The sequence below is a fragment of the Acanthochromis polyacanthus genome, chromosome 2 (genome assembly GCF_021347895.1).
Source record: "Acanthochromis polyacanthus isolate Apoly-LR-REF ecotype Palm Island chromosome 2, KAUST_Apoly_ChrSc, whole genome shotgun sequence".
Taxonomy (NCBI): Eukaryota; Metazoa; Chordata; class Actinopteri; family Pomacentridae; genus Acanthochromis; species Acanthochromis polyacanthus.
The window spans coordinates 16,527,350-16,550,437 of NC_067114.1; the positions used below are offsets into that span (position 1 = coordinate 16,527,350).

Genomic DNA, 23,088 nt, shown 5'->3' on the forward strand with positions numbered 1-23,088 from the left:
CATAGAGTTGATGTGCCTTACCAAAAAGCTCCAGTTTGGTCTCATCTGTCCAAAGGACATTCTCCCAGAAGCTTTGTGGCTTGTCAACATGCATTTTTGCAAATTCCAGTCTCACTTTTTTATGAGTTTTTTTCAGCAGTGGTGTCCTCCTTGGTCGTCTCCCATGAAGTCCACTTTGGCTCAAACAACGACGAATGGTGCGATCTGACACTGATGTACCTTGGCCTTGGAGTTCACCTTTAATTTCTTTGGAGGTTGCTCTGGGCTCTTTGGATACAATTCCAACGATCCGTCTCTTCAATTTGTCATCAATTTTCCTCTTGCGGCCACGTCCAGGGAGGTTGGCTACTGTCCCGTGGGTCTTGAACTTCTGAATAATATGAGCCACTGTTGTCACAGGAACTTCAAGCTGTTTAGAGATGGTCTTATAGCCTTTACCTTTAAGATGTTTGTCTATAATTTTTTTTCGGATGTCCTGGGACAATTCTCTCCTTCGCTTTCTGTTGTCCATGTTCAGTGTGGTACACACCTTTTCACCAAACAGCAGGGTGACTACTTGTCTCCCTTTAAATAGGCAGACTGACTGATTATGAGTTTGGAAACACCTGTGATGTCAATTAAATGACACACCTGAGTTAATCATGTCACTCTGGTCAAATAGTTTTCAATCTTTTATAGAGGTACCATCATTTTTGTCCAGGCCTGTTTCATTAGTTTGTTTTTTTAAATAATTATGTTAATCAACAATTCAAAAGTAATGGCTGTCTTTGATTATTTAATTTTCAATAAATTTTTATTTATTGTTACTTTTGTGAGTTTCAAGTGATTTCAGTGAGAATTGTGGGTTTTTCCTTCTTTAACTGAGGGGTACCAACAATTTTGTCCACGTGTGTATGAGGCATAGACAGAAATGTTGTCATCTCTCACAATTTGCTCACCTTAGTAACACTCCAGCAATAGTTTATTAAATCAAATGAATGCTTAATGAGTTGTAGTCTTTAACCAGCAGGCTTGTGACCACAGACTTAAAATGTTCATCTTTATAATTAAGGTTAAAAGGCCATGTTAAAACAGCATTAAAGGTAATATGATGTAAAATTCTATCTGCAAACTTGAAATGTATTTACAGTATGAAAAGGTTTCCTATTTATTGAAACATTTTGTTGACTTTGTTTTTTAATCATTTGCATTTATACAGTTGAAAAAAATGAAGCAAGCATTTCTTTGTCCTCTTTTTTGTCCCAGTTCAGTCAATCTTATGCTTCAAGTTGTTAGAATTAAAATTAAGCAAATTAAATTTAAAAGACACAACACACAAAGACGCTGTACTGTAAATAAAATAGGCAAAAATTTACATGTACAGATATTGTGAACTGAGACAGTGAAGGTTTTTGGTGATGAACCACACTGACAAAACACCGGTGGTTGCTAGGCGACGTGACAACAATATGGCGGAGAGCAACAACCAGAGCGCAGGTTCGTACTAGTTAGCTGTTTAGATCCGTATGTCTGCTGGTTTAACATTTCTCATGTTTAGACAACAACATAAGAGCATTTTTAGTGTTACTAATTTTTCCTTCAAAATTATGTTTCGGTGTTGAAAGTAATTTCTGTTAAAGCTGCACCAACACTTTAGCTAACTGTTAGCTCTGCTGTCTGTCAGAGACTAAACTGTCAGAAGTCCAAAAGAGGATCAAAGCTGCTTTTGAGACGTTTGACAATGCAGCCAACAACACAGTGGACGTCAGGTGAGTAAGTAAAGGTGAAAGTATAAGTCGGACTAATACAGAGTAAAAACATTGGTGAAAAAGCCCTCCATTCAAAATTCTGCCAGAGTAAAAATACATAAATATTACTAGTAATGTACTCATGCACTTTTTAAAATTTGAAATACTCCAGATAAATATGTTCTGTGCTCGTTATCTTTAAAATAACACCAAAGAAAGCATTTTTTCAGGTCTTTGTGGTCTCTTTGTTTATAGTTTTATTCAGTTCAGTTTTATTTATATAATGCCAACATAAGTCACCTTAATGCACTATACTTTAGAAAGGAGATATCATTACAGAATTATATTGCAAAGAGAAACCCAACAACTTTATGCAAAGATGCCCTTTGAGGTCTGTTTGGTGACAGTGGGAATTAAAACCTTCCCTTTAACAGGAAGAAACCTCTGGATGAACGGGGCTCAGGGAGAACAGACATGATACACAGGATACAGACAAACATTATACTTGGGTGAGGCCAAGAACCACAGATCAGAAATGTGTAGCTTTGCAGCCAGAGATACACAAACTATAGGAGAGAGAAGACACAGGGTTAACGGCAACGTTGCCATATGGAAGTATGAAGAGAGAAAAGAGAGTAGAGAGGTGCTCAGTGCATCATAGCCTTTAGCAACATAACTCGGGGTGGTCAATGGTCACCTGAGCCAGCTCTAAGCTTCAACACAAAGGAAAGTTTAAAGATAGATCTTTGAAGTAAAGAGGGTGTCTGTGTGTTGAACCCAAACTGACAACTGATTCTACAGCAGAGAAGCCTTAATACTTGAAGAGTCTACCTTGTAGAGTTGATATTTGGTATGCTGGACAAGTTACACTCAGTGTTGTTGGAGACCTCAAAACTGTCATCAGAGCTTTGTACAACTCCAACATGAGGACCTCTGATCAGCCACACAACACCTAGAAAACATCTGTGGAAGTGCATCATATGATACAAGCCAACTCTATTGCTTGTATGTAAAATCAACAGAACTATTGTGATAGAACACTTTATTAACATTCCTGTAAAATATTTAAATGTAGTACAGCCTCATTATAGACATATTAAATGCAATGCTCTAAACGGAATGCATTCCTGATCAACTGTTTAATCAAGACTTGTGTGCAGGCTCTAGCCTTTGTTAGACTTCACCTGAGTGCAGATCAGTGTATTAACTTGTGTTTTTAGAACAGATCCTGACAAATCTAAACACAGTTGGTTCAGGGATCTACTCTAGTATCTTTCCATCTGTGGACTTCTGAGACAGAATCTCTCACCACTGAGGACACTTTGTCTTTTAAACTGAGCTTGAAATACATCAAGTGAACAAAATTAATGCATAGTTTTTAAAATACAGTTGTTTGGTGGAGCGTAAACTGAATCCTGCTTGTCACTACTTGAGCTAATCCAACCTTTTCCATCAGTGAATGAGGTAAGAAAGCAGCTCAGACTGGTAGTGACAAGTGAGAAAGTTGGTGGTTGGACACCGAAAGAAGACAATGCCGTTTACTGGTTAGTGGGATCTGGTAGAACAGGGGTGTCAAACATGTGGCTCGCGGCCAAAACTGGCCGCCAGAAGGTCCAATCTGACCCGTGGGACGACTTTACGAAGTGTAAAAATTACAGAGATTAACTGCAAATTGTAAATTTGTGAGACCATGATCATTAAGTAAAATACCAGATTGCTCGTAGTTTTTGTTGTTGTTTTGTGCCTTGTTTTTGTAGTATTTTGTCTTGTTTTAGTTGTTTTGATGTTTTTTTTTGTCTGACTTTTGTCATTCGTGTCATATTTTTGCCGTATGTGTCTTGTTTTTGTCGTTTTGTGTTTCCTTTTTGTCTCGCTTGTGATTTTGTCTTATTTTTGTCATTTTGTGTTTTGCTTTATTCATTGTTTTATGTATTGTTTTTGTCAGTTTGTGTCTTTTTTTGGTCTCACTTGTGTTGTTTCTCCATTTGTTGTTGCTTTGTGTCTTGGTTTAGGAATATTTGCTTTTGTTGTTTTTTTGTCTTTTGTTGTCGCTTTGATCATAAAGTAAAATATTATATTGTTCAGTTCCAGATACCTGAGACTAAATGTGTTGTTCCTTTGTAGACACTCTGTGATCTGTAGGTTGTAATTTGTAAATGATTAACTGAGGCATAATATTTTGAAATTGAACTTATTTTTCTTAAGAAATTTCAGTTGTTCGTGATGTTTTGCAAAAAATTAACTCCTGACACAAGAACATTTTCAGAATTGCACTTTTTTGCACTAAAACAAAGGTAAAAAAAAAATTGGAGTTGTTATTTATAGGTTATTATGATAATTATAACTCCACCAACACGGTGGAGTTATGTGACGATCGGCATACGTTTGTCTGTGAATCTGTGAATCTGTCTGTGTGAAACATTGCTCAAAAACAGACCAACCGATTTGGATGAAATTTTCAGGGAAGGTCAGAAATGACACAAGGACCAAGTGATCAGATTTTGGCATTGATGCGGCTTATAATCTGGATCCAAGGATTTGTTAAGGATTTCCCATTGTGAGATATAGCTGCCGGCACGGCGTCGCTGTAACCATGACATGAACACTCAGTTACCCGCTGACGATCACATGATTGCAATCCTACTACAAATTGTCCGTGATTTATCAGTTGGAAATCATACAAGGAACAATAACATCATAGTTTTGTACACTGACAGTCATTAAAAACTTTGAGACCATATTTTTCAACAGAATTTTTATTTTGAAGCCCAAAACTGGATTTTCTTCATATGAATCATTTGTTTAGCATATTGGCATACAGAAACAAAAATCTAAAGTTTCAAGAATGATTTCAAAATAAAGAATTTCACAAAAGAAAATGGCACCTGCCAAACACAAAGTCACAACAGTCAATACCGAGTATGGCCTCCATTTGCTTCAATGCAGGCAGCAATCCGTCGGCGCATGCTTTGGACCAGGCTTCTGATTGTGGGTTGGGAACAGCCCATACGCCTGGCTACATCACTGTAGCTCAAACCGGCCTCCACCATATCCAGTGCCCGGAGACGCTGTTCATGTGATAGACGCGGCATGATGCTGTTCACTGGACTAACAATGGTGGCCTTTTTGGGGCCTTTATATAGGCCTTCAAAACCCATTCTCAAATTGTGCAGATACTCACTGAGTATTCCTTGGTGTGTATTTGGTTCACTTTTGCAAAGTGACAAACCCATATGCAATGAATCATGACAAAATTGCAACTCATCATTATCTCAACTACCAGGGCACTAGATCATCCGTAAATCCACAATGAATAATTACAACCCCCCTACAAGTAGAATTCTGCGTACATTTCTACCTCAAAGTTTCTATTGACTGTCTGTATATGTCGTCCAAAATATGAAAAAAACATCATAGTTAAGTATGTCATCCAAAATATGACAAAAACATCATAGTTTAGTATGTCCTCCAAAATATGACAAAAACGTCATAGTTTAGTATGTCGTCTAATATAACAAAAATGGCAGAGTTTAGTATGTCATTCAAAACATGACCAAAACGTCATGATTTAGTATGTGGTCCAAAATATGACAAAAACGTCGTAGTTTAGTATGTGGTCCAACATATGACAACAATGGCAGAGTTTAATATGTCATCCAAAATATGGAAAAAATGTCATGGTTTCATATGTGGTCCAAAATATGACAAAAATGGCAGAGTTTAGTATGTCGTCTAATATAACAAAAATGACAGAGTTTAGTATGTCATCCAAAATATGACAAAAATGTCATGGTTTCATATGTGGTCCAAAACATGACAAAAATGTCAAAGCTTAGTATGTCGTCCAAAATATGACAAAAACGTCATAGTTTCGTATGTTGACCAAAATGTCATTGAAACATTAGAGTTTAGTATATTGTCCAAAATATGACAAAAACGTTATAGTTGAGCATGTTGTCCAAAATGTAACAAAAACGTTATAGTTTAGTATGTCATCCAAAATATGACAAAACCATCATGGTTTCATATGTGGTCCAAAATATGAAAAAAACATCACAGTTTAGTATGTTGTCCAAAATATGATGAAAACATCATAGTTTAGTATGTCGTCCAAAACATCACTAAAACGTCATAGTTTAGAATGTCATCCAAAACATGACAAAAACGTCATGGTTTCGTATATCGTGCAAAATATGACAAAAACATCATAGTTTAGTATGTCGTCCAAAATGTGGAAAAAATGTCGTAGTTTTGGATGTTGTCCAAAATGTCTTTGAAACGACATAATTTAGTATGTTGTCCAAAACATGACTAAAACGTCATAGTTTAGCACGTTGTTCAAAATATGACAAAAACGTCATAGTTTAGTATGTCGTCCAAAACATGACAACAACGCCGTAGTTTAGCATGTTGTCCAAAATGTAACAAAAACGTTAGAGATTAGTATGTCATCCAAGACATGACAAAAACGTCATGGTTTCATATGTGGTCCAAAACATGACAAAAACGTCATAGTTTAGTATGTCCTCCAAAATATGACAAAAACGTCATAGTTTAGTATGTCGTCTAATATAACAAAAATGGCAGAGTTTAGTATGTCATTCAAAACATGACCAAAACGTCATGATTTAGTATGTGGTCCAAAATATGACAAAAACGTCGTAGTTTAGTATGTGGTCCAACATATGACAACAATGGCAGAGTTTAATATGTCATCCAAAACATGGAAAAAATGTCATGGTTTCATATGTGGTCCAAAATATGACAAAAATGGCAGAGTTTAGTATGTCGTCTAATATAACAAAAATGACAGAGTTTAGTATGTCATCCAAAATATGACAAAAATGTCATGGTTTCATATGTGGTCCAAAACATGACAAAAATGTCAAAGCTTAGTATGTCGTCCAAAATATGACAAAAACGTCATAGTTTCGTATGTTGACCAAAATGTCATTGAAACATTAGAGTTTAGTATATTGTCCAAAATATGACAAAAACGTCACAGTTTAGTATGTCATCCAAAATATGTCTAAAACGTCATAGTTTAGTATGTTGTCCAAAATGTAACAAAAACGTTATAGTTTAGTATGTCGTCCAAAATATGACAAAAACGTTATAGTTGAGCATGTTGTCCAAAATGTAACAAAAACGTTATAGTTTAGTATGTCATCCAAAATATGACAAAAACATCATGGTTTCATACGTGGTCCAAAATATGAAAAAAACATCACAGTTTAGTATGTTGTCCAAAATATGATGAAAACATCATAGTTTAGTATGTCGTCCAAAACATCACTAAAACGTCATAGTTTAGAATGTCATCCAAAACATGACAAAACGTCATGGTTTCGTATATCGTGCAAAATATGACAAAAACATCATAGTTTAGTATGTCGTCCAAAATGTGGAAAAAATGTCGTAGTTTTGGATGTTGTCCAAAATGTCTTTGAAACGACATAGTTTAGTATGTTGTCCAAAACATGACTAAAACGTCATAGTTTAGCACGTTGTTCAAAATATGACAAAAACGTCATAGTTTAGTATGTCGTCCAAAACATGACAACAACGCCGTAGTTTAGCATGTTGTCCAAAATGTAACAAAAACGTTAGAGATTAGTATGTCATCCAAAACATGACAAAAATGTCATGGTTTCATATGTGGTCCAAAACATGACAAAAATGTTATAGTTTAGCATGTTGTCCAAAAGTTTTCTCCGGGGTACTCCGGCTTCCTCCCACAGTCCAAAAATATGCTGAGGTTCATTGGTTACTCTAAATTGCCTGTAGGTGTGAATGTGAGTGTGCTTGTTTGTCTGTATATGTAGCCCTGTGACAGACCAGCGACCTGTCCAGGGTGTCCCCTGCCTTCGCTCAAGTCAGCTGGGATAGGCTCCAGCACCCCCCGCGACCCTAATGAGGATAAAGCGGTGTATAGAGGATGGATGGATGTTGTCCAAAATGTAACAAAAACGTTATAGTTTAGTATGTCGTCCAAAATATGACAAAAACGTCACAGTTTAGTATTTCGTCCAAAATATGACAAAAACATCATAGTTTAGTATGTGGTCCAAAACATGACTAAAACATCATAGTTTAGCATGTTGTCCAAAATGTAACGAAAACGTCATAGTTTAGTATGTCGTCCAAAACATGACAAAAACGTCATAGTTTAAAATGTCATCGAAAACATGACAAAAACGTCATGGTTTCGTATATCGTGCAAAATATGACAAAAACGTCATGATTTCGTATATCGTGCAAAATATGACAAAAACGTCATAGTTTAGTATGTCGTCCAAAATGTGTGAAAGACGTCATAGTTTATTATATTGTCCAAAAGATGACTAAAACGTCACAGTTAAGTATGTCGTCCTAAATGTGGAAAAAATGTCGTAGTTTCGTATGTCATCCAAAATGTCTTTGAAACGACATAGTTTAGTATGTTGTTCAAAATATGACAAAAACATCATAGTTTAGCATGTTGTCCAAAATGTAACAAAAACGTGAGAGTTTAGTATGTCATCCAAAACATGACAAAAACGTCATGGTTTCGTATGTGGTCCAAAACATGACTAAAACGTCATAGTTTAGTATGTCGTCCAAAACATGAAAAAAACGTTATAGTTTAGTATGTCGTCCAAAACATGACAAAAATGTCATAGTTTAGAATGTCGTCCAAAATATGACAAAAACATCATAGTTTAGTATGTTGTCCAAAATATGACGAAAACATCATAGTTTAGTATGTTGTCCAAAACATGACTAAAACATCATAGTTTCACATGTTGTCCAAAATGTGACAAAAACGGTATAGCTTAGTATGTCATCCAAAACATGACAACAACGTCATAATTTAGTATGTCGTCCAAAATGTATAAAAAAAGTCTTAGTTTAGAATGTTGTCCAAAATATGACCGTGGAACTGTTTTCTTTCGTCTTTACTGGAATTTTCGGACTTTTCGGTAGGCAGCGTCTTCGTCATGTCAAGAAACCTCTTTTTAGATAAACACTTCTTTTGTGACTGGAATGGTGACAAAATAAAAGCCTGTAACATTAAAAATACATTTTCAAAATAAAAGCATGGAGGGAATGGTTATTTTAACACTAGCAAAACAAAGCTTGCCAAAAGTGATGAACTGATCAACAGACCTTTATAAGAGTAATTTACACGCAATTCGGTATCCATACATAATGTGCACATGCATAACACATGCCTATGCTCAGCACAAGGTCATTTTTTTATTCAAGACTTCATTCGTCGGAAATTATACGTCAACTGAGCAGCCTTGGCGGAGTACTGCGCTCTCTGAGTGCTTTTCTAGTTATGCTAGGTTATGATTTTACTGGTGCGACCCACTTCAGATCAAATTGGGATGACTGTGACCCCTGAACCAAGACGAGTTTGACACTCCTGTGGTAGAGCTACATAAAGTGATGAGATCAGTCAGTAGTGAGTCTAACATGAAGTCATGATTTCAACTGAAGCTACCTTTTTAAAATCTTCAAATGAATGTTGTGTGTGTTTTCTAGGGAGATTGGCACCATTATCTACTCTCTGGGTTGCTTCCCCTCTCAGGCAGACCTACATGACTTCATAGCAGAGGTCAGAGCACTGTCTACTCATGATTTGGTTTTATCTTGGATGAATAAATCAGCCAGTCAGATAAATCACCAGAGACTTTCTCAGATGTGCAATTATTAAAAACAAGGTGTTATATATTTTAGCTATTATAGCATTTATTATACCTTCAAGTGAATACTTTAAAATTATAGTTAATTACAGTATAGTCAGTATGGCATTTACCCAAAAGAGGTAATGTACAGAGAAAAGTGTTTTTTACAGTAGAAGCATCAGGATTGTTGGGAAATTCAGAGCCTGGTCAGGAATTCAGACCCAGAAGCTTTGTCCTGTTCATCCAGGTGGAAGAGGACCACTCAGGATATATCCATTTGGACAGTTTCCTCCCAGCCATGACCAAAGTGCTGTTGGAGCACAAGTAAGATTACGCTCTTATCTCCAGTGTATCCTCATGACCAAAGCCAGTCACATTTCTTTTTTCATTTTCATGTCATCCCAAAATGCCTCATAGAAATAGTACCGATTTATCTGTGCTGCATTTTGGTTTTATGTTTTTTTGGTTTTATGTATTCTGTGGTTTTATAGTAATCTAAATTGTATTGTTTTATTATGCTGTTGGAAAGCACTTTGGTCTTGTTTTTGTTGTTGTAAAGTGCTCTACAACTAAATTTTGATTGATTGATTGTATATATAAGTGAAGTCACCACGCAAAGAAGCAAGCAAAGGATTTATTGTACATCTTATCATTCCACTGGATGTTACAGAGGCAGCATTCGAACCGTCCTTGGTGCACATTTTTAGGCAGTTGTACATTTTTTAAAATGCTGTCTAATAAGGTATTTACTGCAGTATTTCCAGAACAGATGTGTCAAAGTAATGACAATATGATCTGTTTTTGGTCATTAATCTTTCAGGCAGTTCACCACCTGGAATATACTAAATGTCTGACTTATATAAAAAAAAAATACTCTGTAGCACTTTCTGAGTGCTTTTCTGTGTTAAAGGCTGCTAAAAGAGATCTTCATTTATTCTCGATAATAAAGAGTTTTGTCCTTATGTTTTCTCCAATTTTTCAAAATCACATAAAACCAGGGAACACCTCAGAACCTCATAGTAAAATAGTACAGTCTGAGGAGGAAATCAGGCTTAGAAATTGCTGATAAAGTCTTTGTTAATTCCACCATATTCTGCTGTGTGACTGGTGTAAAATAATTTGAGCTTTCATCTGTCTGTCAGGTTCCCTCCCATCCCTAAGGACCTTCTTCTTCAGGCCTTTGAGGTGAGAACAGCTGCCGTTTCCTCATGTTGTTCAGTGTCGCAGTTTATGAGCTGCTAACAGGTCACTTAAAGAGTCTGAGAGTTTTATCTGGTAACTGCAGATCTGACTCCTCTGGACAAGCAGCGACACAGCACCTAAATGAAGCAGCCTCTGCGATACTGTCAGCATAGTGATGCTAACATCACAGTGTTGGTTAAATGTATTTGTTAAGGCAAAAAGACACTAATGCTGTGTTTCCAGGTTCTGGACAAAGACAATAAAGGATATCTGGAGCCTGAGGAGCTGACAAAGTATATGACACAGGAAGGTAAAGCTTTCTTTAAAGGAGACTGTCCCACAGATGTATTTTATGTCTGACCTCGTCTTTCTTTAAACCTCCGCTGTGTTGTTAATGGTTGTCTTTAATCCAGGAGAGCCCTTCACTCAGGAGGAGATGGATGAGATGCTGACAGCGCTTGCTGACCATGAGAGGAACGTTGTCTATTACAAAGACCTCATCAGTCAGCTGGCCATTGACCCTGACATGTAGGCAGAACACAGAGTGTCAGCAGAACTGTGGAGAAATATTGCATACACACAGTTTGTGTGTGTTTGGTGTTCATATCTGTATGTTTTTATAACAGACTAGTATTTGTGCAATGGTTTAATAAATACATGTACATTTTGTCAGTCAGCTCTGGCTTTGTGCTTCCAGAATCCTCCCTTAATTCAGATCTTTTTTTTTTAATGAGGGCAGATTTTAGAAAACATAGTAGTGAAGAAGCACCAGTTTCTGACCACATCATTTGTAAGCCCATTCTTTTGGTACTACATGTCTATTTTTCCAGAATCATTGAAATTACAGAGTACATGTACAATATAAACTATTAATCCACTTTTTGCAAATGTGAACTCATTCAGACAGCAGGTAACCATCTGATTTACTCGCTAATTTAAACAACATTGGCTGTAATCTTGCATTTGAATGGAATTAATTACTATTAATCCAGACTGCTGGTGTGCATTGATAAAATGCTTTCTGAGCTAATCTGGAGGTAGTGAAATGTGCTCATGTTTTTGAGAGGGAAAAGCTGTATTTAAGAGGGAGAGCTTGTTGCTTCCCCAAACCCAGAATGTGGGCCCAAAATAGAGGCAACACGCTGGTTCCTGAAATAACCCAGGCTCCTTACAATCTCTGCAGTGGACTCAGAGTATGTGGGATTTTAAAGGCTTGTTTTATAGCACAAAGATGCCATGTGGCAGTAATAAAATTTAGGTTTTATGAAAGCCTCGTCAAGCAGCAAAACCTGAGAGATATGATCAAAAGAGAAATGGAATAAAGACTAGTAACAGGATAAAGACCAGGAACATTACCTATATGACGTATATAATACCAGATGAAATGAAATGTACTAAATGTTTGCGGTGGGAAGAAAAGAAACAACCCTCATTATGGTGAATTATGCTGTGACAAAGAAGCTGTGACGTGACACTGCATGGTATTTGTCATCGGTATCTACATCACCAGACTGCAGTTCACTGAATATCAAGAAAAATAACTAAACGCCGCTTTGTCTGAAGTATTTGCATTGCAGCCAAAATGACCATGAACCATCTTAATGATCCCAATTATAATACAAAATAAAACCAAGCAATGGTTGCGTAATCAGCATAGCATTTTATCTCAGGTGATTCTGCATTGAATAGTCAACATGCATGAAAACAGCTAAACACAACGTTGGGACGTGGGTGATGTGACTTATCTTGAGAGCAGATAAGCACAGTGGTGGCAAACACAAGCAGTTCTTTATGAGCATGAAGACATGCTATGATTTCAGTTCACAGTAAAAACATAACCCGTTACTCCTGATCACTGTTCACCACAATGACATCAGAAAAAAACCCATAATTCTAGTGATAGAAAAAGTCTGTATTAAACCATCTCTTTTCACTAAACACAAAAGTAAAAACAGAATAAGGCTCATTTACCTTCAGCTTTCACCAGACAGCATCAGATCAGTACAGTCCTGATACAGAGAAAAGATTTAAAGGGATTTCTTCCACCTTTACATTCCTTTTTCTCTTGACCTCATACTTTGTAACAAATTGAAAATGTTTTTTAGTAAAAATGGGCTTTGCTCTTTCTTTTTAGAAATCTAAGGACAGTAGTCCACTTAAACACATGCTGAAACATGTAATTCTGAAAGGAGAAAATAACTTAACCTGGTCTGTGATGGAATGTTTGACTTGTACATAGGGAGGAAAGAAGAAGAGTTGGCATCATTCCCAGTTAGTCCAGTTGCATTAGTAAATAGTGCTGAATGGAAGTGATCTCAACCCTAAAAGGTGTGATGATGGTCATGTAGAGACAGAGCCCTACTTTCTCCTCCAGATCACCTCAATGTCATCAATTTTAAAAATGGAAACAACATCAGTGTGGGTGTGAAAAGTGAGACAAGGCACCAACACACCATGTTGGATCATTCTTGTAGCCAAGTGAGACAAAGTAAACATGGAAAATATCATTTGTGAGTGGTCCACTGCTCCACAGACTAAAGGCTTTCATGGCAACTAACATATCATGGCTTCAAGTAAGTATTACAATGTCCTGCTAAAATAATAAAGATGACATCGTTTTGTTCCACTGAATTTAGCCACATCATACGAGAATGTGAGACTCATTCTCTCTGGAGCTACACTGTCTGGGCAGTCCACACTGGTTATTTGGTCCTTAAAGAGCCATAAATTAGACAAGACAAAGAGAAGAACAAATATGACAGAATTATAATGAAGGAACAGAGAAGAGAGATGGGAGATGGAAAAAAGAGAAGGAAAACAAAGAGAAACGGAGGTAGAGAGGAAAAGTTTGACATCATATCCAGCTACCACCAGCAGTCTCTTTAACATAAATCTTGCATAATTGCACTGCAACTGAACCACAGAGGAATGACAATCCAAACACAAACACACCCAAACCACTACGCACACTTTTCACATGTACTGGGAAGAACAGGAGCTCTCTGCTGTAAAGGTTTCCTAGACTTAAAGAATGAGATAGGAGAGGAAAGAGGCAGGACAGTCTCTCATTACAATGGTTCAGATGTGGCACATTTTCAGCATAAGGTTGGTCTGCTCAAAGGCAAGTGAGGTCAAAGGCTTGGAAACGCAGATTTCAAGTAGGTGACAACATCTAATGAATGTGCTGCCAAGAAACAGCAGATCCAGCGGTTCTGAATCTTTTTGCTGCATAGCGGAGTCCCAGGTTTAACTGATACAAAGAGAACTTATTTTAAAGCTCGCCATGACACAGGCTACCCAATGTAGCGCTATAAAAACAACCTGGAGTATGTTTGACTTCACCCAAACCTCATCCCTCCTTATCTCATCCTGAGTAAAGGTCAAGCCTTGTAAGGCCTTGGAGAAATAGAGAAAAGCCGCCATAAAAATCCATAGAGTCAGATGATGGACTGCAGTGGTTTGTTGGTTCTGTTGAGTCTACCTGGGACACACAGCAGGATGGTGTTTGCTGTATGTTTTGGCTCTAAAAATCAAATTAACTGGATACAAAGGGGCTTTGACAGTGTCAGTGGTAAATATTAAATGTACACAATGTGAAAGCAAGAGGGATTAAATCAGTGACCGTGTCCCCACCCAATGTAAACACAAACACACCTAACTCGATCTAAATCTATTTAGCACAGACTTGAGTCAACTAGCAAAACAGTCGCTTTAGAAGTTACTGGCTTTTCACTGTATCTTCTTAAAAAAAATATAAACTGAGTTTATGCATGTTCAAAATGTGGTATCCTGACCTGATTAGAAACCACTGCACTCCATCATGTGACTCTCATGAGATCCATTGTTCTTGTTGTCCACCTGGGCCAATAGCTGCAAAGGTGATAGCATTAGCCTGATACCTGCGTTGGTACCTGACGCTAGTGTGCATCACACTGAGATCAAGTTTCCAGAGTCACAATGTTTGCCAACATCTAGTTAGCACTACACACACACAGACCACTGACTGTCCTTCACTAGATCTGCAGCACCAGACCAGCAGCTGAGATGTTGTCTCCTCCACCTGCAGTTTGGTAAACATCAGTGCACACCAGAACTGGTGCCACACAGATCTCATAGTCGTCCTCATGCCAGCAGCTGACGGGCCTGGTCTCCTGCAGAGGGATACGCTGGCTTCCCTCTCGCCGGCTTACAGAGAAAGAGTCGTCCATGATGAGCCTCGCCTTACTGGGATCGATGTCATTCGAGCCACAGACGTGGCGGTTTGCTGTGAGCGAGGCTTTGGCAGTGGCTGACATTGTATTCTTCCACTGGGAGCCACGAGTCACAATCATGGCCTGGAAGGCCAGCGTGTGGACGTGCAGTCGGGTCAGCGGCTTACTCTTAGCCCTGTCCGTGTGACTTTCTTTACTGCCCTCCTTGGAGCGCTGGTTCAAAATGCGATAGACCTCCCTCATCTGGTCGAGGACGGTGGCTACACGAGGGTTTGGGTCTGACAACACTGTGATGTTGGAGCCTTTGAGTAGGCTGAGCAGGTTGGGAAGTTCCTGTTCATTCATCCCTAATGAGTCCGCCTGGAAAAACAAAAACACAAGTAGGATGAATCTCTAAACTGCAATGAACTGAAATTTATCTTTAAAAACAAAACCAACTGTACTGAAGCAGTGAATGATGGTGTGTTGGTTCACATCACTGACTAACATCGGTATTTTTGCTGAACTGAGTGGAATAAAGTCACTATAAAAGCACGGCAATATTTATTATCTATCAATAATCATTATTGATGCAATTAGAACATTTCAACAGTCTTGTTAAATTAGAAATTGAATGCAAGAAAAAGGGGAAGTCCTTTGTTAATGTTTTTACATCAGCATGCTCAGATCAAATTATGCAAATACATTTCCTACTCAGACTGTTTTGTTTATAAATGTATTCAACAAATTTACCTACACAAATCTAATTTCAAACTACCTTGTATTACCTGTACCTTTGGATTGGACCTCACCTTATTTTCATTCTTGGCTGATCATTTAGTATTTCTACATCCGTGTTTGGCTATTCACCCTCATCTGAGTAGTAAGTACAAATATGTATGTGTGGACTCATTTAATTGTTCTTTCCTACATACATGGGGAATGACATAGTGAAGAAGGTCTTCCATTATACTCTCTTCTACAAAACTGGCCATCTCAAAATGGACGCCAATCTGAGGAGACGAGGAGGACAACAGGTCTGCCAGGCGTGAGAGGAGAGCGTCTCGCTCACCTGAGTGATGAAAGGAGAAGATCAAAGATTAGGGAGGAGGTTTAGACTAAAGGCCATCAGGAGTGAAGGAAACAAAGAAAAAAGAAAATGTGGAGTGAGTAAAGGGTGGAGATTAAATAAACAAGGCTTAGCAGGAAAGATATTAGAGGTGCAAGGATATTAATGAAGGGAAAGGCAATTGAAGAGTAGGGACAGATAGACATGAGAGATGAGGAAGAAGAAAATCGCAGTAACAAAGGGACTGTCACATTAAATAAAACACAGCTGATCTGCTGCACAAACAGTCTGGCTCACAGTGGGAAGTTAGTTATGTTCTGCCTGTGATACTGTGTGATACCGGCCTATCTTTTCCTCTTTCTTTGAGCTTCTGTCCTCATCAACAGCCTTCATTAATATTTTAAATGTAGCCGAGGCCAAGCCAAATTCAACAGCTGAGTGTTGATTAAATAACAAGTCATGACCAGATGTCTCTATTTACACTCCATCTCCATTACCTGCACACCACTAATGCAGTGTGTCAGCTTAACTATCTTAGCATGTTGTCACCATAAAACTGTTAAGATAACAGACAATGTAAATACAATCAGCAAAGATACAGAATCATATGAGTGCAATCCTAGTCTTCAATCTGAATCTTAAACTCATTTTTTTATCTGCAGGAAACTCATAGTTTAATCCTCAAAGTATCACAGAGTAATCTAAGTGCTTTAAGGCCAAATTTGACCTTTTATAATAACTTTGAATAGAGCTCATTTAACCGCCGTGTTGTCCTGCGGGTCAAAATGGACCCATTGCAAAGTTTGAAAATGTGGAGAAAAAAAATAGATTTTCACAGTGAAACTTCTGGTGTCCACATTTCCAACATTTTTGGTAAATTTTTGAACATTTTTGGTGGGAAAAAAATAAATGTTTCGCTGGATTTTGGTAGATTTTTTGTGAATGTTCTTAAAGAAAATATCAGAAATTTTACTGATATATATGTAATCACTTCAGATACTTTTAGGATTTTTTTGGAAGATTTTTACAAGAATGTTCTTGCCAAATTTGGGGGAAATTTTTAAATAAACTTTTAAGGAATTATTGGAATTTTCTTCCTTAAGGTTTTGCAAATTTTCAGAAAATTGGGGTTTTTTTTTGCTGAAGTTTTGGATTTTTTTCAGACAAGGAAACAATATTTCTTGGTGCCTGTAAATGAAGACAACAGGAGGGTTAATGTATTATAAGTTAATTAACTAAACACCTGCAATAAAGCTCAGTTTACACAATATCACCTTCATATGATGTCTCAGCAGTTCCTAGCTGGGTTGAATGCTCAGCACTGTCCCATTTCACTCATGACACCAACAGTGGATAGGCCACGTCAGCAACAGATAAAGACTGCCGCTAGATTTTCTTTACCTGACTGAAAGGGGAAGTTGTCCATCATTTGCAGACCACCGACCACCAGCAGATCTGGTCTGAAGTTTTCCAGCTTTGCAGCAAACTCCTCCATGGAGGACAGGTAGGGGTTATGGTCATCACTGTGGATAATATATCTACAAACACAAGTCAAAGTTAGCCTCAAATGCCTCCTAAGCACAAGCACAGAGTACAACATTCTTGAAACTGTATGATGTTTCAACACAGTACAGCTTACAAATACATACCTGTTGGCTCTACGTGAGGTGTAGTGGCCCCAGTTTGCACCAGTCGGATACTCCAGGATCAGATGAATGTCGGGCTCTTCTACTACATGACCTGCCACTGGACAGACAGGCAGGTGAGGTGGAATTAATGTCGGTGGAAATGAAACGATTTTATTTTAAAGTAAAAATGAACAGATTCTTGAAACCGCTGACGGTGTTTGCGTTTGCGTGGGTTTACCTGTAATGTGCTCGGACAGGACGTCAGTAAAATCAGGGCTGAAACTTCCCCCCAGCAACACATCACAACCCTCGGTTGCCATGCGACCAGCCATCACTGGAGCGTTGCCGCCTACTGACCATCTGTTTCCAGGTAAGTCACGGGCCCCCTCGACCAGCTCAGTGAATAAGGTGTCATTTAGCATAAAACGCCTGCAAGACGAAGAAAAGGAAATGATGAAATAATGTTACAAAAGAAAGATCTGAATTCAAAAGCAGTTCCAACACTCTACTTTTCAGTCTTACTGTAGTCTCATTCTTTAATGCATTTTCTGTGATTTTAAACCTGCAGTGTGGAACTCTGGTGACAGGAATTACACAAACACTGCTGATGCATAAAACATACTTCACTTTCTCCAAATGCCAAGTTTCCTTTTATCTGGAGCATCAGAAACTTTCTTGGATGGTTCCTAGGTTTATCCCTGCTGGCGGACAGAAAACGTATTGCTACTGCTTTGAAAACTTTCTTTTACTGCAAAGCACACAGATTTACCTGCAACTTTTGAGCTTAGTGAGCATTGCGTCAGCCTGTTTGACTGGGGCTTCAATGGCACTGATGCTAAAGTACACACAAATGTCCTGCACTCCAGCTTAGAAATGCCACTGTGTTTGACATGTGCACTACAAAACAGGGCTCGCCTTGCCCCACCTTAAACACTGTGACTGTAAGAGAGAGCCCTGTTGAGCTGCTCTGTATGCCATGTGTGGTACTGAAATTACAGTGAAACGAAGCATTCAAATCACGTTTTGAATTAATTTTCAAAACAAAGTCTGCACCTGAAAAACGCCCCAACTGCTACTACTGTGACAGTTTATCTTCAAGTAACAACACAGACTTGTTTTACGGCACAAAGCTCCACGGAAAGCTGAGATAAGAGAATTTGAAGGAAATAAATTGGGAAACAATAATGAAATAAAAATAAGAAACATATATACACTATAGCTATAAATAAAAAAAAACCAAAACAAAAACAGGGGAGAGGTAGTCAGACGAGGAAGCAGCAGAAATATGGTCTGGAAGCAGAGTTGACAAAAAACAACACTGTAAACTTTGTGCTTTAAACATTAAGGCTACATAGCACAAAACTTGTTTTGAGATTCCTGCATATCCAGTTCAAACTGGTATTCTTCTGATGAAGCCTGAATTATTTCTGGCTTCATTATCCTGTTACTTTGATTACTGAAGGTGGAGTCATTACAAAGAAAAAAAGACTAACATAAGTGTTGTGTGGATGAAGACACCAAGTGGTCATGCAACCTAAAGCAAACCTAGAGTAACACAATGTGGCAAAAGCAGCACAAGTGCTATTTTATGAGGTTAGTCTGGTTAGCCAAACAGTAGCAACGTGTAGAATAAGGTTTTTTCTAGCTCACCTCATTATCAGTATCTCAAAAAATGTGGACTAAAAAAACACAAAGCAGAAGCAAAGCTAACGAGTAAAACTAAAGTATTATTTAATAAAACGTAAGCTGCCCAATCTGGTTCTCGTAGACATATTCCATCATCTCCTCTATTCTTTCTCATATTTTTACTGCTTCTTTGTTTTTGTTTAGATAATTCTGAATTATGATCTCAAACATTACCTAAATACGTTTAACATCAAGTATGAACAATCTCAAATTCTGCAAAAAACAAGCTATAAAGGGCAAGACAAATAAGCGTAAATACTGATAAAGGTCTTGCCTATCTGTCTAACACAGGACTTTCTTGTTCATCCTCTCTTGCCTTTTCTGCCCCTGATGAATTTGAAGGCTTGTTGCCTTTCGCTGTTTGTTCCAGACAACGAACAAAGGTTAACAGAAGCATTGAACAGTGACGGAGGACAGACAGGAGATAAGTTCAGCTGCATACATACCAAACTCTTGAAATGTCTTTTAACTAACTACGTGGGAAATACCATCAGCAACAAATATAGACATGCACTGAGTAGGAGAAATGGTTTTAAATGCATTAACAGAGACATAAGAACAGGAAAGAATTAGATTAAGTGTGTAGTTGCGTGCATTTGTTGTGTGTACATCAAACATGCGAGAGAAATTATTTTTTCAATTTGTACTTGACTGATCTCAACCAACACACAGCAGACACGTCCCACATTACAGATTAATAGGAAAACTAGGCTGAATCCAATCAACGAGAAGATGTAAACGTTCAAATATTTGCAAAAGCACTGAGTTATGTGGACATGTGTTTCCATTAGAGTCCTCTACATGTAGGATTCTCTTCCTGAACTAGATCACAGTGTCTAAACAAGCCGCTCTTCACACACATATCACTTACTCTGCAGCGGCTCCCGGTGCAAAGAAGTAGGCAAAGCTCTGCGCCAGCTGCTCAGCATTTTCTAAGTAGTCATGATGCAGGGGCTGGTCTGTGGGAAGGAGGCCTATCTTATTCAGCAGCGACACGCCGTCTACGATCAGGTCAACACAACCTCCAAAACCTGTGAGTTAGAGGAAAGTGGCCGAGAGAGAGAGAAAACCAAAGAACGGTTATTATGCAAAAAAGACACCTGTAACAGGTATAAGAAAATATGAGGCCAAAAAAGACAAAGACATGTCTTTAAAAAAGGAGGCAGTGAGAAGATACAGAACCACACTGATATTTTCTTTTAGACACTGTAGTAAATTGAACAGCACAAATAAAGCAAAGAAGGTTTAGTATACTGCAACATTTGTCTGCCACCTTGGATGTTTTCGCATTTTCTGCTGCTGGACTGAACACGTATCTCATCGATACATAGCTCAAAGCTACACACATTTCCCGTCAAGTCAGAACAAATGCCGACAGGCTGGGTAACATAACCAATGACGTATCTATGCAGGAAGCATGCCAACATGCGCCAAAAGTCAAAAAGTGTCAGCTGATCTCACATTTTAGTTAAGTTTGGATATTTGACTCACTCTGCTCTGTCTACAGTTGCTTCGCACAGCTATTAGAGATTTATTTCTGCCGTAAATAAAAAGTCCTGTTTAAAATTGTTGTCATGATGTGGTTGCTATGAGTGGTGCATTTTCATGGCGCTTTTTGCAGAATGTCAGCAAGTCAGAATTTGTCAGGGTGGTAGAGTTTTTAAGCACATGAACCACCAAATAACAACACATGATAACACTTCCACTACTAGATAATTAGCAATGCTTGCAACATGCAGGTGGGACAGCGTGGCTGAGCCTGCTGTTGGACTGGGTAAAGGTTGAACAGATAACGTGACTTATTTAGTGTGTTTGTGTCATGGTGCAAAAGACAAGATTTCAGATTTATTTTTCCTGCATGTCACACATTGACTACAGTCTTGGGTATTTGGTCACATGTACTGTGCAAATATTGATCCCATCTTGCCTGTATTTCCATGTACCATGTTTGGCCCCCTGCAGTTCAAACACAGCAGGTCTGGACTGAGGGGCCCCACAGACATGACAGCCATGATGAGTCTGTGTCCAGCTGCTTCCCCTTCATCTACTTCAAAATACCACATTCGCTCACATCTGCTTGCTTTTTTATTGTCATCTGCTGGAACTCGACTGTACAGCTAACGTTATAGTCAGTTCACTACGTAGAATTTTCTCAGTATATTTTTGATTTTTTAAAATAATTTTCATTAGACCAATATAAGTTTGCTTAGGTTAACACAGCAACATCAACATCAGTCAATTCCATTTATAATATCCAGAGTTAACAGTTAACTTCTATTTTTGCAGTTTTGCTAGCTTATAAGAGCAATAAATGAAGGCATTGTGGTTGTTATTAGTCTGGAGCAGCTGACTTCTTTAGTTGCAGCTATTCTGGATGCCATTCGTATCAGACCTAATCGATTATTAACCCAGAATCTCCACCAGCCCCTAAAACAGCCTCGGCTGGCTAACATTAGCTAGCTCACACTTACCAATGGCCACTTTCGGTCTGGCGACGTTATTCATCCCGACTTTCCGCTCCGCCCGGAGCAGCGAGGACAGGACGGTATCCAGCCGGTCGTCCAGTTCTGCATTCTGGGGTGACCGGAACCAGAGCGCCAACAGAACCACAAGTAAGGACACAAAAGAGCCATATTTCATCCACGACACGGTTCCTCCCCCCTCCATCGCTCGCACAGTAATGAACTAGCACTTTCAGCCGCTCCACACTGAAGAGCCCTGCGCTCCGTCGTGCGTTTGTTTCAATAACCGGAGTAAACCGGTTGTACCTTAACGGGGCGGGTACGAAACAGTATCCAGGATTTCATCGATTAATTCAAAACCACTTCGATTGTCATTCAATGTCTGTAAACACATACTAATCAACCATAGTCGTAACTTCATGTTTTTTTCTCACAGATTTCGGTTTTATGCGACACCATTGTCCAGGTGGGAAAATGAGCAGACAGACGCCGGTGCACAAAAAGAGCAATCCTTAGCCTACTATGAAGGGGAGGGGCGGTGTCGGTGTTTGTTTTTGCTGACAACAAGGCGGAAAAGGCAAATGTTCAAGAGCTTACCCTGATCTTTTTACATAGTTAAACCTTTGAGGGGAACATTTGTGCGTAGTAGCCTTGTTTTCCATTACCAGTTCACACACATTACAGATAATATGGTAACTTTTAGGTCTTGAACCATGTTTGGATTAATGTTTTAAATGCAGCATACAGTGTTTTGAACAACAGAAAAGTCCTCCTCTGTCGCATTAATCTATCGACAATTTCTTAAGGAATCAATCCTGTGAGGCGGCAGGGCTTGAAATCAGACAGTAAATGTTGAGTAATAACACAAATTTCATTTAATTTAAAAGTGCCAATATTTTTGATCTATATGGGTAAAAAAATACATCTAAATTCCAATTAACTCAGTAGCTTGCATTTTAAAATATGGACACACTGATGTGGAGTGATATGTGGAATATACACACAACAACAGCACAGTCACAAAAATGGAGAGAATTTGCGTGGAAAAACCAAATTCGGTACTTCATTACACCTAAAATGAAAACAAACCAAATAAAGACTCAACAGCCATGCTGGAGACTATGCAGCCACACAGAACCAAATCATACACACATATTTTGGAGTTGCACGAAAACACAACCTTACTGGGAAAACATACACACTACTCTATGTGAGGTCCTGGGCTATAAAATCTCCCAATCCTGTATAACACTCTATTTGGGACACTTAGAAGAAAAAGTACAAAGAAAAGACCAGTACCTGGTCAAAATTCTCTTGACTGCTGCCAAGAAGGCTATTACAAAGAACTGGCTTAAGACTGAAACACCAAATCACAAACAATGGCTGTCTCTAGTAGAAGAAATACTAGAAATGGAAAAGCTCACATACAAATTAAAAATGAAAGAAGAAAGATTTGCAACAGACTGGGAAA

The 23,088-nt window shown here is 38.3% G+C and overlaps 2 protein-coding genes across 2 annotated transcripts; one reads left to right on the forward strand and one right to left on the reverse strand.

The window, feature by feature from the left end:
- The first annotated feature begins 775 nt into the window (after positions 1-775).
- efcab2 (EF-hand calcium binding domain 2) lies at positions 776-11,258 on the forward strand. The gene is made up of 7 exons (XM_022193566.2): positions 776-1,476; positions 1,664-1,748; positions 9,258-9,330; positions 9,648-9,724; positions 10,543-10,585; positions 10,826-10,892; positions 10,996-11,258. The coding sequence occupies exons 1-7, from the start codon at positions 1,398-1,400 to the stop codon at positions 11,112-11,114; spliced, it is 543 nt and encodes a 180-aa protein (XP_022049258.2). The 5' UTR covers positions 776-1,397; the 3' UTR covers positions 11,115-11,258.
- On the reverse strand, positions 10,021-21,870 carry adpgk2 (ADP-dependent glucokinase 2). Its single transcript, XM_022193565.2, has 7 exons — positions 21,627-21,870; positions 20,027-20,186; positions 17,708-17,898; positions 17,491-17,587; positions 17,243-17,379; positions 15,708-15,844; positions 10,021-15,153 (listed from the first exon to the last, which is right to left on the reverse strand). Exons 1-7 carry the CDS (start codon positions 21,820-21,822, stop codon positions 14,596-14,598), a joined length of 1,476 nt encoding a protein of 491 aa, XP_022049257.1. The 5' UTR covers positions 21,823-21,870; the 3' UTR covers positions 10,021-14,595.
- Between the last annotated feature and the right edge of the window lie 1,218 nt (positions 21,871-23,088).

Bases quoted from the DNA above. Each gene is read 5' to 3' on its own strand.
- adpgk2 (XM_022193565.2), bottom strand. From the start codon at position 21,822: ATGGAGGGGGGAGGAACCGTGTCGTGGATGAAATATGGCTCTTTTGTG. The intron at 15,845-17,242 runs GTAAAGAAAATC...TTCATCACTCAG, and splicing joins CAACTTCCCCTTTCAGTCAG to GTGAGCGAGACGCTCTCCTC. The intron at 15,154-15,707 runs GTATGTAGGAAA...TTGTTTTTCCAG, and splicing joins TTCACTATGTCATTCCCCAT to GCGGACTCATTAGGGATGAA.
- efcab2 (XM_022193566.2), top strand. From the start codon at position 1,398: ATGAACCACACTGACAAAACACCGGTGGTTGCTAGGCGACGTGACAAC. The intron at 1,749-9,257 runs GTGAGTAAGTAA...TGTGTTTTCTAG, and splicing joins AACAACACAGTGGACGTCAG to GGAGATTGGCACCATTATCT. The intron at 9,331-9,647 runs GTCAGAGCACTG...CTGTTCATCCAG, and splicing joins TACATGACTTCATAGCAGAG to GTGGAAGAGGACCACTCAGG.